The following is a 14,980-nucleotide window of genomic DNA, read 5'->3' as shown; positions in this document are numbered from 1 at the left end:
TATTTAATAAACTATTCTCACCAAATTCATGTTAGCATAAAATATAAATCAGTTTAAAAGTTCAAAATATTTTTACTTTTCAAAAACCAATTTATTTTTACTTTAATATTAAATTAAGGATCATTATAGGTTAGGGGCTTGTTTAACTACAAAAAAATATAAGGACTTATTTAAACAAGGTATATTGGTTTAAGGATTTTTTAAATATTAACCTTACTTTTTTAAAATAAAAAGATTGTTTTTAAAAAAATTAAAATTAAAATTAAATTTTAAAGGAGTAAAATGTACAAAAATTTAAGGTACAATTACACTTGAACCATGTATTCATGAGTTGTAATGGATAAAAAGCCTTCCTTACTTGAAAAGTGTCCAATTCCAATTCCATTCTTTTTTTTGACATAGTAATATAATGGCTAAATTTTATTTCTAATCCTTTGTTTTTTCTTTAGATATATAAGAATAGTTAATTTTCAACTTTGATTTTTATACTTTGTTCAAATTATTTAATGTTTATACTTTAATTTTGAAATAATTTAGTACATCAACTCTTATAATGATATTAGTTAATTTAAATATTTTATTCCAATTAAAATATTTATAGGAATTCTTTAAAGAATTGTTAATACTATTAAAATTGTCTAATAAATTCAAGTCATTTTGTTACATACATACCAAGTAAGTATTCTTTTTAATTTTAAATTGTCAAACCAAAAAATTTAATAAATGAATTTTAACAGAATTAAGAAATAGATCTACATTTTTAAACTCAAAAAAGTAGAGAATCTAAATTTCTAGAAATAAAAATATGAAGACTAAATTCACAATAACTTAATTAACAATAAATAAATAAATATTTACCGCTTTGGGTGAGAATCATATTACTTTTATTTTTATTTTGTTCTTTTCTTCCTTATAAACCACAACTAATTTTATTTTTAACAGTTGATCTTGATTTTATATATGAGATTTGTACACAACTATGCCGTAGATAAAAAAAAACTTATGTAATAAATTTATTGAAGAAATTATATAAAAATTAAATATAACTTAGTGAAATTAAAATAACAAAACTTATGATATTTGAGTTCACATATATTTTGAAATGAATTTTTGATAATTTAATAATTAAATAGACTTAATTATTAGTGACACTAATTTAATCGAATTTTTAATATATTATAAATATAAATAGTAATAATTAGTACCTATTTTTTAATATAGTCAAATTGGTCAAATTATCAATTCTTAATTCAAAATTAAATTTTTTAAAAAGTTAAAAATTATAAATATTAAATGTTTTTTAATATAAACCAAACTAATGATGGAATCGGTAAAACAATTAATTCCAATTCAAAATTAATCTTTTTTTTTTAAAATTCAAAAATACTTGACAAAAGAATCATAAAAATAAAAAATCTATAAATACTAATAAATGATGATTGAAATATAAACCTTCAATTTAAAATTTATAAAAATTAAACTAAATATTGAAACTAATTTAAATTAGAAAAAAAAAGAAGGCAAACCAAACATTTCAGTCCATAATATTCAGAGCGATAAAAATCCAATCCAAACAAAACAAAACGAAATTTATTTACACAATAAAATCAAAGGCTTCACTAAATTTACATGAATCTCTCTCTCTCCGTGGAATTTTCCCTGGAAAGATAAATAAAGGGAATAACGATACAAATATATAATGTGGATTTTTCCCAGGAAAGAACAAATTGATGTAATCACACAATGTTAACGCACATTGATCTAATCCTTCTATTAAACAAAATCACAAATTAAATTCTCCTCATAAAAATCTGACAAAACCCAACACAACCACTTACCTACCTATATTTTGCATCAAACCCTTGTGATGATCCACATGTTTTATCATGATGTTGAAGCCGTCCATTAGTTTTACGAAATTGACCCATTTCATTGTTCATTAGAGAAACAAGCCTTTCAGAATGTGGTAGCCTCTTATTGTTCAAATTGACACTTCCAAGGTTTAATGAACCATTCTCCTGTTATAAATGGGGTCTTTTTAAGTCTTTTAACATTTATAAGCAGTAAAAACTTGTACTGATGATATAAAAGCTCAAACCTTAATCTGTAATGCCTGGTTTATTTGCTTCTCTTTACTTGATGTTGTTATCAACTCATCCAATTCTGCAACCTTCTTTATCAAATTGCTCTTATCCATCTGCGGGGAGAAACAGTAGAACTTGATTACAAACTTAAACATCATCAGAAATTACCGCTCAAATTACGGTTTACTTCCTCTATTATACTCAATTTGGGGATTTAATAATTTGGCCTAATTTGCCTCCTACTATTTGGTTATTAAAATAGTTATTTTTCATAATTAAAAAAATTAACTCAACGTCCTAATATGAAATGTCTTACAACAAATTGTACATTACCCGACTAAATATCATTAATAATAAGGTTAAAATATGCTCCGAGTCTCCGTATTCTTTTATATATTTGAAATTTAGTCCCTCTACTTTTATTTCTAGAAATTTAGTCATTTATTTTTCAGATTTCAAAATTCAAGTCCAATTGTTAATTCCATTAAAGTTCTTCAATTAAATTTGCTGATTTGACATTTTGAAATATAAAAATACTTACTTGATAGTCATGTAACAAAAGAAAAGACATAACGAACCTGAATTTAACAGAAAAATTTTAATAGTTTTAACAATTAGACTTGTATTTTTAAATCCAAAAAGTAGAACTAAATTCCTTGAAATAGAAGTAAGAGGACTAATTTCAAATTTACAAAGAGTACAGGGACCTATAGCATATTTTAACCTAATAATAATAAGAGTACCAAAATATGTCAAATCAAAGTATAGGACTAAATCCTTAGTCGAGTATAATTTGACTGGAATTACCTTTAACATTTCATTCTGTGCAGAAAGCAACTGATCTCTTTGTTGAAGTTGCTCTAAAGTCAGTTGTGCAGTGAGTATATCTGCATCTTTCTTATTTATTTCATGCAAGCAACTGAAGCGCAAAATACACATTCAACAACACATTAAGAGACAATCCATAAAGAGATGATGCAGATCTTCAAAAATATAATCTTTTCACAACCATTTCAATTTTTCTACTCTTGTACATAGTGCTTTTACTCATAAAAAAGGGGAGTCTAACCTCTCTTTTTCCTCCACGAGATCAGTGACCTGCTTTCTTAAGTTGAGAATTTCTTGCTCCTAAAAAAATGAAATGAAATTTACGTTAGGACTATTAAGTATAGTCAGAAAAATTATGAATAACTTTCAATCATGCATACCTTTGCAAGGAACTCTTCTGCTTGCTGATTAGCCTCCTTCAACAATTTTTGAACCTGGTGCTGATCTATTAAGTTCTGGAACATGCAGGCAAGTATAATACTTAAATGAGCAATATGCCTTGAAATATTCGTGTTTAATTAGGCAGTAATCAGAGTTTCTGAGTCTTACCGCATAATTAGTCATGTCCAATTTGACACCAAGTAAATCCCTGATGACATCATGGGTCATGCTTTCAGCTGCAGCTAGCCTAGTGTTTAGCATATATATCTGATCCAGTAAATAACAAGTTAGAAACTTAATGATTAGTCACAAGTAATCCAACTACCAGCAGAGAAAGATGTATGCAAGTGGGCTTAGCCACCTGTTTCACATGATGTGAGAAGGAAAGATGCCATAGAAGTAATGACTAGACCGGTGTAAGACAACATTGCTAGCGAGATTGAAGTAGACATAAACATGTTACTTCTCACTGTACATTAATGATAGGGTCAGAAAGTCTCCTTAAAAGGCACAAAATGAGAATACCTCTTTTTGCCGACTAGCTGACAGTGCTTCCAGTTCTTCAATACGAAGTCTGGCATTTGATAATTCTTGATCCTTCTCAGAATTCATTTGTTGTACCAAACTTGAAATGCACCGGAATGGTGAGCTTGAACCCCTGCTTCTTGTTGATGTCTTCTCATTTTTGTCCGATATTGGTACTGTTGAGGTTGAAGTTGGCAAGTCTGTTTTCAATTCACGAATCATGGCTTCCAACGTCTTGTACTGTTACAAAAAAAAAAGGTGAAAAAGATGCAGTATAACAAGTTTGACACGGAAGACATTCTATAATTAGAAAAGAAGGGAGAAGACAATAAGGATTAACAGTACTTATAAGAATAGGAGGCTGTTATTACATTTTGTCTAAAGCAAGTGAGGCAACAGGTGTTGGTTTTCCTTTTTGTTATGGCAATTCTTATTGATGATAGGACGTAAAAGTATTGGGCTTGTAAGCATGATATGTTTTGAGAATTAGACTGGTGCCAAATATCAGGAAAAGTGTTCTACCCCTTTGAAAGGTCATAATCCCTTTCTTTCCAGTGGAGAGAGGGTAATAGAAATTTATGATACAGCATTTCCTATTTCCAAATTGCTCAAGTATTATGATATTAAGGAATGAAAGATCCCAAGTAAACACTTTAAAATCTCACAGAATTAATTATCTAAGTGAACTCCTGCTTTAGAATCTTATGCATAATACAAACTGGCACAATACAATTTGTAAACACTAGTGTTCACAGCAAAGAGTATAAGTGATACCTTCAGTTGGTACTGTGATGCCTGGGCTTCAGAATGTAATACAATTTCCGAGATGTACTCTTTGCATTGTTTGATCTACAACGCAATTGAAAAAGTCCATTAAAATACAATAAAAGGGGATGAATTGTAATAAGATGTTCTACTTTTCAGAAACTTATCCAATTGGAATGCAGTCAATAGGAAGTAAATAGGAATCCACCTCTATACTCAGCTCTTCTTTTTCCCTCTCTAGAATCCTTATCTGATCATGTGCCTCATGGAGTTGGAGCAACTTATCATGCATTTGCCTGCATCAAAACCTTTTCCTGAATCACTAAAGAAAAGCAGCAGAACCCAGAATCATAATGAAAAAGCATATAGTGGTCTTGACCTAGGAAAAAGATCTTCAGTTTGTTCAACGTTTGAGTTGACTGAATGCACAACATCAACAAAGCTATCTACTTTTGATAATCTATCTCTAAGAAATTGGAGTTCATGCTCCAATGAAATTCTGATGAACCGATGCCTCTCTACCTCCTCGTCCAATTCATATACCTAGGAGTAAGGCAACAAGTCAGACCTTTCAGTTACAGTAGGAAAAGATTTTTAAGTAACCAAGACAGCAGAAGGCATTAAGGGAACAAAATGGAACACAATTATTACAAAACCAAGTTGTATACTTGCTATAAGGAAGAAAATACTTAAGTGACAATATAATATCTGATCTCTATTAATTCAGCAATGTCAGTTCTTATAGAGGTGAAAAATTCCTAACCTTTTTCTCCAATACATTTACAGTAGATTCAAGTTCCTCAACAGAATGCTCAAGGATCTTGACCTCCTCCTCCTTTTGTTCAGCATATATTTTACTTGCTTCTGACTCCTATAGAAAAGAAAAATCCAAGGTAACTATAAGGAACACTGCCTATATTATTTGATAAGATAATAAACTAATATGTACCTGGCGAGCTTCAACTGCGATAGCTTCATTTTCATCTGCCAGTGCACGGACCATCTCAAGCTGATCATTTAGAGAGAAAATTTCTTCACGGAGCTCATCTCTGTCGCTAGTGACCTTTCTCAAGTCCTCTTCAATGCCTTTAATGGATGACAGTAAGTCCTTTTCCAGTGAATAATTCAAATGAAGAATTTCTTTTTCCAATTCTTTCACCACCTCCTTCTGTTCTTCCAGTCCTTCTTCAGCCTCAGATTTCTTGTGATAGAGGTCTTCTAAAAGCATTCTCATCTCAGCATTTTCATCTAAGAGAGAATCTATTGTTTGTTTAGCCTGCTCCAGAGCATTTTCAGCATCACTTAGACGATTTTCAAGTTTGCTGTGCTGAACCAACAAGTCATCAACTTGATTTGTTTTTATCTCTAGCTGAAGGCAAACTTCCTTCAAACCCAACATTAACTTTTCACTTTCATCTTTGATTTCCTGGCTATTGGAGGCTGATTCTTGCAACAAGTGAAGATCAAAAAGCAAACCCTCCAACAAATCTTCTTTCCTTTTCAATTCTTTCTTCAGAGAGAAATTTTCATATATCAAATCATTCTGTGAGAGATCTTGGTCTTGATCTTCTAAATTTTTAAGTTGCTTACGTCCATCTTCACCCTCTGTACTTTTCTTAGGATGATCCACATTTTCACCTTGACTAATGGAGGGACTCTTTACTAAAGTATTTATAGCCGAGTGAAGTTCTGGTCTTTGCAATGGATGAGAATATAATTCACTGCTCAAGTTTAAAGTTTTGGGGACAAAGTCTCCAAAATGGCAGTGATACAAAACAAATAAAGAGAGTTCTTTCTTTATCACCTCAGAACAAATATCTTCTAGTGATGATCTTGAGTTGCAAATCGTGAAAAGCATCTCCTGACTCATAGATAAGGCATCAGAGTATAAAACCTTAAACTTGTCCTCAATTTGTCTTTGCATTTGCTTGAAACACCCTTCAAGCAAAGATATTGAGTCAGCTGTTTCAACCAAAGTATAATGTATTTGATCCTGCAACAATTCATTCTCTCTTTCTTTCAAACTGATCGAGTATCTGAGCTTTTCAAGTTCATCAATCAAGTTTGATTTCTCTACCATCAATTCTTCACTCGCTTGCCTCCATATATTATTCAAAACTTGTGCATTTTCATTTGCTTTCAGCAGTGCTTTTAATGCATAATCAGCTTCCTTCATGGTAGTATGGGCTTCCTCAAATTTTTTAAAGAAACTTTTGGCAGGACTAGCATCATCGGGAAGTGCCTGCATATCAGAAAACATTGCCTAAAATTAAAGATAAAATTTTCACGTGTTCTAAAAAGTATAATGTTTAGTTATCATATGAAGACATTTCGTATGCCCCAGTTTTCCCATTGGAACAAAAGAAATGTTTAGTAAAGCAGACCTCTATATTATTCTGGGATGCTGCATCATAAATCTCCATTGTCAACCCCAAGGAAGGAAGCTCTGCCATCATTAAGTTTGTTAGTTTAAATTCAGGTATATATTTATTTCATTAAGTTTTTTCTTTTACATACATAAAATCCAGATAAATTTGTACCTTCAGTATGAGAATGTTCTCCAATTTCACTCTCATTGAGGATTGTTGTTAACCAAACATATAATTTATGGAAAACATCCAATTGCATCCACAACTCGTTTCTTAGGCCAAATGTGCCTGAACTTTCTGAGAATCCTGAATCAGATTGAGGTGAGACTTCTTCAAGTTTTGTATCATCCACCACCTCAGTCATGTTCACAGAACAGTGTGATCCAATCAAATTGTTTCCAGAAGCAATACTTTCTATTGAATAATCAGAGCTTGATGTTAAAGAAAGAGAACTCCAACTGGCCTTTTCAATCGCATCTTCGTCATTTGGCAGGTGGACAGGCATACTAGCTTTTGTTTTAATGCAATCTTTAATTGATTTAAGACTTTGATTTGCCTCAGCAATTTCACATTTTATTTGATGCAGAAGGTGACACTTCAAAGACTTAGCTGCTGCCACTGATTGCAATCCGGTTCTAGAAGTCTGAAAACCTTTACAGTTCTCTTTTATATCAAGAATTTCTCTCTGCAAATCCTGAAGTGACTCCTTAAAAACTGAACAAGTTTCAGAAATGTCTGTTTTGAGGGTGGATAAATGGGCTTCTGCATCTTCATAAGATTTATTGATAACATTCTCAGACTCCAATATTACTAACTTCGCCAACTCTACTTGAGCCTTAAGATTATCTGTTGTTAGAAACTTCATATGAGCCATCATTCCTGCCATTACATCGCTTTGCATTCCCTCAGAAGTGGCTACTGGAATGTCCATCTCAGCATGATCTCCATAAGCAACCTTGTCGCAATCTACAAGCCATTTTGCAATCAAGAAAGCAGCATTAGCCCTTTTTTCCGCCATGATAAGCTGATCCTCCTTAACTTTGAGTTCATTTGCTAGAACTTTTTGCAAATCTGTCTCGTCGTTAAATAAGATGCTTAAACGGGCTGCCTCATCTGTTTCCACATCAGTACCTGAATCCTGAAACTCATTAAAAGCAATTGTTGCTCCCTTCAAGGAACTTAACTTCATCTCCATTTCCACTATCATTCTCTGTGCGTCTTCCAAGCTTCTCTGCAGAAGTAGAATTCTTTCTTCTTTTTCAATGCAAACTCTTGCAGCCCTCTCAACATTTTCACCAACCCAAACATTAACTTGAGGAAATGAACAAGAAATGTTTTCTACCAGCCGAGAGGCATCTTTGAGGGATTTAGAACCATCTAGAAGGAAGCTAGTGAGTTCTAGAGTTGCCCTTTCCCAATCGGCACAAATTGACTTCATTTCTTCCTCTTTAGCTGTGATAGTATCTCTTAGCCTTATATTTTCTTGAGTAATGGAAGCTAGTTTCTCATTAAGTTCTGACTGAAGTGCAGCAACCTCTTCCTGCAAATGAAGGATTGTCCTAGCTGCTTCCATTTCAACCTGTTCACGGACTAAATCAGCTTCATGCTGACAAGATAATTGTGATGCTTGAACCTGTTGATATTGACAATTAAGTAATTTGGCATTCTCCAGGTCTTTAGTCAATATATCCAACTTGTCATGTAAACCCTTTACATTAATTAGTTCACTCTCCATGATCTGGCCTTCCTTTTTAGATGCTAAGTGATCTTGCTCAAGGCAATGAATTTTAAGTTTATGAACAGATTCACTTTCCAGCTTGCCTTCATTGCTTATCATTTCCATGTATCTTCTGTTCTTTTCCTGGAGATGCTGCAGCTCATTAAATAGATGGATATGCTCAGCTTCCATTTCCTTAAGTAACAATCTTCCTTCTATTAACTCCTTTTGAGTGGCACTATGCTCCATAACTGAAGCAACACTTACACTCTGCTCATTTTGATTTTCTAATGCCACATCATTCTCCCGTGAACAGGATGCTACCTCGTCTCCAGAGTCACTATGGACTGATATAGTTTCAACCTGTAAGATAGTTTCAATTTGAAAAGAAAGATTAAATGTTAAAATTTTTTTTTACTTATAATACATATCTATATGCTTCTGTTGTTCATGTTGGTGTATGCTTCTACATCTGAGCATAGATTTTCCTTTACACAAAACTTATTGTGGCCTTTCTCTTTAATGCATCTACCAGTATGAATAACCTTAAGCTCTGAAGGAAACAGAACCTAAATACAATAGCAAGATACCTATTTTGCAACAAAATATACCATTAATAAATTAACATGGAGCAATAGAAAACTGGATTTTTCTTACCAATGAACATTTATCTGTTTGCCTGCATTCCTTGTGATCCTTGGAGGGAAAACCACCAACCTATAAAGGATGGAACTTGTATAAGCTACCTTAGGACATAGATTAACCTATCTCAACCCTTCATTCACTAGTTCATAGGTGTTCTTACAGAATCAAATGCTCCATGACTACAGTTCAAGTATTTACTCAGTTCCATTTGTAACTCTTCTACTTCTCTGAAGACAAAAACCTTTAATGAGATTCCATGCAACAGAGTAGGAAATACTTCTTCAAAGAAAAGACAAATAGAAGCCATATTTTAGGCCACCACTCAATTCATAAGAAAGAGTAAATAGAAGAGAAAGAACACTGTGAAAACTGTAGATACAAGTTGAGGCGACTGGTCCACCTTGCATAAATCATATAAAGGGCTGATACAACTCATACGCCCAAATAGTCATTAAAAAGAGTACCATTTGCACAAGCTCAGGAAAACTGATAAAACCACAAGTAATTTGTTTCCTTTCCTTTTCAACCTTTTCATTTTCAAATATCATGAACATAAAATTAGTGTTGCTGCCAAAGGCTTCATTTTCAATCCAGTAGGAGCCAAGTAGAAAATAAAATCCCACACATGCACTGCAAACCAAAAAGCAACACCTAGGATAAAGTGAATTAATTTATTAAATACCTCATCAACTTGGAATTCATATTCCTGCAATCTTCCAACTCCTTCACAGTGTTCCCATCCTGTGATTCATGCATCATCATTTTGGAATTATAAAAGATAAAGCACAGATCAGTAATACAATTCATAACATAAATAATATGATAGTGCATTCCAACCTGATTCTCATATCTAGAGGAGAATCTGTTCTTTCCTTCAAGAACTTCCTGAAGCTGCATGTCGAGAAAAAGTTTCAGTCTGCTTTCAACAGCCCAAAATCAAATTTTCAATAAAATTACACTGCCCAAACCTGGTCCCGCAGTTCTGAAATTTCACCCAGCAATGTTTCTCGCTCTCCTTGCTCATAAAAATTTTGAAATCTGGCATAAAAATATGTAAAGTCAGTCACTGGAATAAAGAGAGGGGACAGAATGACAATAAGAGGTTTACATTTGCAGCTGTTCAATAAGTCTAATATTCTCTAAAGCAAAACGTGTCAATTCTGGATTTCTGTCAATCTTTGTCCGAAGCAATTGAATTTCTGCCTTCAAAGCTTGATTTTCCTCCATGAGATACTCCTCAGTTGATACTAGACCAGTTGCCAACGATTCAAGATTTTTTATCTTCTCCTCCCGAAACCTAAGCATCATTTTAGTACGCTGAACATCTTCTTCCTTTTGGCAAACCTGTCGGAAACGACTTGAGAGTTCAGTAACCCCATATAAACAGTTCTTATTGTTACTGCTTTACCAGAACTGATAAAAGAATTCTTGAAATCCATCCCATATAAAGAATTAAGAATTGATCCTTAGACATACCAAGCGGTTCATTTGCTCAATTTCTGCTTCTAATTTCTGGTTTGCAGTTTCTGCCATCTTTTCTCTCCTGAAGGAACCAGCTAAAGTAGCCTCCATGCGTCTCATCTGCTAGACTTTATTAGCAATTATTAACTACCAAATTCTCATATTACCCTCACAAATATAAGTTAATAAAATGGCCATAAAAAGTGACCTTGTTACTGTTGATGTTTTGTATCTTAAAATCTGCAACCTTTTCGCTAGTGTATTCATTTTTCCTCGAGTAGTCTCCTATTTTCAGTTCTTCATAACTTGGCACACAGCTATTTGGAGAGTTTGGGAAGTTATGATGCTTCAACAAGGAGGACAACTGGCCCTATTGAGATGGTAAACGATTCAGGTTCACAATTTTAGAGCATTGAGGAAGACACAAACTGCGGCTAGTCCATACCTTTAGTTGTTCGATTTGTTGCTGCAGTGCATTAACATCACCAGAAGCATCTTCATTCACTTTAGCCTGGAAAAAATAAAAAGGTTAATAAGAACATCAACAATTTGTAACTTTACATGATAGACATGAATAGATATGAGGAATTTTGATTTCTTTAGTTGAAAGCATATAAAGTACATACATTATTCTGAATAAGCTTGGCTCGCTGAGCAAACTTCAGTGTGCTTAGAGTTTCATTTGCAGCACTGCGCGAAACAAAAAAAAAACCAAGTCACATAAGAAGCTGAACAACAAAAGTTTTATGATATCACAAAGAAAAATGAATTGTTAAACAGACCAAATGGATGGGCTGACATTTGCTATCATTGTTGTTTTTGAGTTTCCACCTAGGGAATCCTGCATTACATATCATGGTTAGGTGAAACCTTTAAGCAAGGTACCAAGACAATGAAATTGTCTCAATTGAGAGCTTTCATTATCTAACCTGAAGCAGAAATGTTAGCCGAGAATCTCTGTACGGAACATGTCTATGTTTCCCATGTGCCAGATCCACCAGAGACATTATTACAAGGCTAAAAAGGTGAAAACAGCAGACCATGAAGTAAATACATTGCAGACACACCTTCTGTTTAGAATACATCAAAACATAAAATAAAATAACCCCTTCTGGATTTAGTTTGAACATATGATTTGTTCATGATAAGCAACCATCTTATACTAAAATTAGGCGTTCATACAACATATACTATTGCTGTCAAGATCAAATCCAGAAGGTGGTTGGGGAAAACTCATTGATCAACTGTCCAAAAGTAAAAATTTGTGTTTGAGAGAAGCTTAACTGCTTCCTTGCTGTCTACCATACATTTAAGGTAATTCGGCAATCAAAACTAATGTCAAGAATATGCTAACCAGTGAAAATCTGAATCGTCCCCTAATGGAAATTGTAGTTTTATGTTTTTTGAATACCACTGTGCTTTCAATCACCAAGAACATCAGTGTGCAGAATAATTTTCGTGGGATTATATTGTATAAAGACATCCATGAGTGGCAGTTGAAAAGATCTGGCCTAAGAACCATATCAAAAAGAGTCCCCATGAAAGCTAGTTTAAAGCTGCCTCAGAGGCAGTAGAAGAACCACATAATGTGATGCCTTTTCGCACTGACCAAAATGACTAAGAATGAAATAAAGCGTAGAAAAGATAACATTGCATTGCAGGGAATATGTTGCAACAAACAAGTTAGGAAGCTGCAACATCTTCAGAGCAACTATACTGAGTAAAAGAACTGAGGTTAATTACCCAAGAGTTGACAAAGATTTGTTTATGTTTGCTGCTTCTTTCAGACGATCTCCTTCTGCACCGGAGCTCTTTTGCCTAAATTTTCAAGCCAATTATCTTGGTATTCAAAACAACTTTATTGAAAAAAAAATGATTCCATGAGCATGTTACCTTTCAGAGCCAGCTAAATCCACTAAATTTAACCTTGCAAATCTGAAGTGTGTCATAGAATCTTTCTCCCAATGGCTTTCGATGATACAAGTGAAAACACTATGGGATCGGCTGCTCTCACTGTTCATATTGGTTGCTGCCATTCTTCTGTTTGAAGAACCCTGTATGTAGGAAAATAAAAAATAGGAGCAATTATTTTCACAGTCCTAATCTCTATATAAGGTAAATAGCAAAGAAGTACAATTTTCCATTATATATTTATTACCTGCAATAGAAGCTTGAGAACATCATCAACATTCCGCACATTATACTCCATAAGATTTTCCACATATACGCCTTTCTTCAAGTCTTCTCTGAGCTACAGCAGGGAAATCAGTTTTATGATCTATTATGGTGTAATGTATATGGATTACAAACATGAATCAAGAAGAAAATATTTCAATTACTTGCAGATTAGTTGATGAAGGGTCCAGAAGATCCGTTATTTGCTCATTATATATTTCTAGAAAGGAACATTTGCAACTGAACCTCAATTTCTCATCCTTCCTGCTCTCTTCTTCCTACAAATACAAATCTCAACAAACATTTCCTACAAAAGTATAAAAAGAAAGTAATTTTAACAGAATCAGGAATAACATTCTCACCATTCTAATCCTTGAAAATAAATATTCGAATATACGAGGAGTTAGTCCACAATCTTCACTGAGCTGACTTTCCACCTCATATATGTCACCCATCATAGTATATGTTTTGCCACTACCAGTCTGCAGGTAAAAGTTTTCAGCATGCACAATAGAAATCCCAATTTTCATTCATCCCCAATGCCAATTACTTTATGAAAAATCTTTAAATAAAATAATAGTAACTTACCTGACCATAAGCGAACATACAGCTATTATACCCAGACATGCAATTCTCCACCATGGGCACTCCAACTACTCTGAACAGCTTTTCCTACACCAAATTCAAGAAAATATCCACATAACTCTGCATGCAAATTATACATAATTCTCCTTCTAAATAGCAAAACGAGATTACTAGTTCTTATGTTAAAATGGAACCTGCGATATGGTCTCGCAAGCTACATGGTCAAAGGTAAATCTGGTCTCGGCATGTCCAAGCCACAGTAAAGTTTGAGCGCTCTCTTGCTTCAAACACCGACCGTGCCCTTGTGAAACCCTCTCCATCGTACTCAGTGGCCGAATTCTTATCAGCACCTGAGACTCAACAACTCAACATGACTAAACAAATGGAAATAGTAATTGTACTATTCCCAAATTAAACAACAATTAGATGCATGCACAAATACCTGCACATTCCGATCTCTCCAAAAGGAAGGATCCTCAACGAGCTCGAAATGTGGAGCTTCGACCGAGAAATTGGTGCCATCGATCATCGAAACCCTTCTCGGAACCCTTGAAGAAGAAGCGGAGCTCAATCCACATCTTCCTCCGAAACCTTGAGTAACTTTACTGATAAAACAAGGTCCAGCGCCGCCGCCAAGCGAAAACCGGGGAGCAGTCCTTGAAGGGGTGCTTTGAGCAGATTTGGACTCTGAATGTAACTTCCCATGGCGATTTGTAACCGTCGGGGTTTTATGAAGTGCTCTGAGAGATTCCGATTTGTCTTTGGAATCGACAACATCCTGTTCGTCTTGATTCCGCGATTCTTTCTGGTATTGTGATGGATCTGGAATTGAGTTGAGCGGAGTTCTTGGAGGAGGGAAATGAGCCGAACTCGAGGAGATCTCGAAATCGTTCTCGTTTGCGTTTTTAGAGATGAAACCAAAGCTGGAAACGTCTCTCGACATTGTTGAAACGTGGAAGATAAAATTACAACAAAAGAAAACGATTTAATCACTCAAAAATAGACAAAAAGATGAATTCATAGCTCTGGATTTAGGATTCGCAGTGATAATCAATGATACAGTAGAAGACTACGCTGCTTGAGCTTGAGCTTTTGCTTTAGCTTGAAACGGAGACAAAAAAAGGGCCGCTCATTTTTTGAAATTGAAAAGATTTTGAGTCAATTGCATAGACGTCCTCAAACTATGGGTTAAATTCTATATTGATCTTAAACTTCAAAATAAAGTATCCTACCAATCAAACTCCTTTTTCAGCTTAGCAGCCCTCAGTCGTTGTGTTAAATGCCTGTTTGGATTTTATGAAGTTTTTTTTTAACAAATATAGATTAAACAAAAAAAATTTTTAAGCATGTAAAATCCAAACCTGACATTAAATTGATTATGCTGATGAAATCACTTTAATTAAAATGTTTTAATGTTTAGCATCATTTTAAAATTTAGTTTTATA

General features: G+C 33.9%; 1 protein-coding gene across 2 annotated transcripts; it reads right to left on the bottom strand.

The window, feature by feature from the left end:
- Positions 1 to 1,522: 1,522 nt before the first annotated feature.
- LOC107891939 (kinesin-like protein KIN-12E) lies at positions 1,523 to 14,695 on the bottom strand. 2 transcript variants are annotated; one of them, XM_016816862.2, is made up of 35 exons: positions 13,978 to 14,695; positions 13,730 to 13,885; positions 13,539 to 13,622; positions 13,313 to 13,432; positions 13,115 to 13,228; positions 12,934 to 13,026; positions 12,669 to 12,829; positions 12,519 to 12,593; positions 11,705 to 11,792; positions 11,558 to 11,616; positions 11,402 to 11,465; positions 11,221 to 11,286; positions 10,984 to 11,145; positions 10,791 to 10,895; positions 10,423 to 10,658; positions 10,283 to 10,352; positions 10,152 to 10,205; positions 9,997 to 10,055; positions 9,475 to 9,541; positions 9,327 to 9,386; positions 7,124 to 9,032; positions 6,968 to 7,029; positions 5,533 to 6,825; positions 5,347 to 5,454; positions 4,963 to 5,126; positions 4,792 to 4,879; positions 4,593 to 4,667; positions 3,819 to 4,058; positions 3,462 to 3,560; positions 3,293 to 3,367; positions 3,154 to 3,212; positions 2,892 to 3,003; positions 2,099 to 2,197; positions 1,843 to 2,018; positions 1,523 to 1,659 (listed from the first exon to the last, which is right to left on the bottom strand). In XM_016816862.2, exons 1-35 carry the CDS (start codon positions 14,476 to 14,478, stop codon positions 1,626 to 1,628), a joined length of 6,987 nt encoding a protein of 2,328 aa, XP_016672351.1. In that variant the 5' UTR covers positions 14,479 to 14,695; the 3' UTR covers positions 1,523 to 1,625. The 2 variants fall into 2 exon arrangements, with proteins under 2 accessions (XP_016672351.1, XP_040956277.1); XM_041100343.1 differs by lacking the exons at positions 13,313 to 13,432; positions 13,539 to 13,622; positions 13,730 to 13,885; positions 13,978 to 14,695 and having other exon boundaries at positions 12,934 to 13,021; positions 13,115 to 13,208.
- Positions 14,696 to 14,980: the final 285 nt, after the last annotated feature.

This window comes from Gossypium hirsutum, chromosome D09 (assembly GCF_007990345.1).
Source record: "Gossypium hirsutum isolate 1008001.06 chromosome D09, Gossypium_hirsutum_v2.1, whole genome shotgun sequence".
NCBI classification, from domain to species: Eukaryota; Viridiplantae; Streptophyta; class Magnoliopsida; order Malvales; family Malvaceae; genus Gossypium; species Gossypium hirsutum.
This window is presented reverse-complemented; position numbering and strand designations above follow the sequence as displayed.

What these genes read in the sequence shown, in the direction of transcription:
- LOC107891939 (XM_016816862.2), bottom strand. Translation starts at nt 14,478, where the DNA reads ATGTCGAGAGACGTTTCCAGCTTTGGTTTCATCTCTAAAAACGCAAAC. An exon ending in GTCATGGAGCATTTGATTCT is followed by an intron (nt 9,387 to 9,474) that starts GTAAGAACACCT and finishes CATCCTTTATAG; the next exon opens with GTTGGTGGTTTTCCCTCCAA. An exon ending in AAACAGATAAATGTTCATTG is followed by an intron (nt 9,033 to 9,326) that starts GTAAGAAAAATC and finishes ACTATCTTACAG; the next exon opens with GTTGAAACTATATCAGTCCA.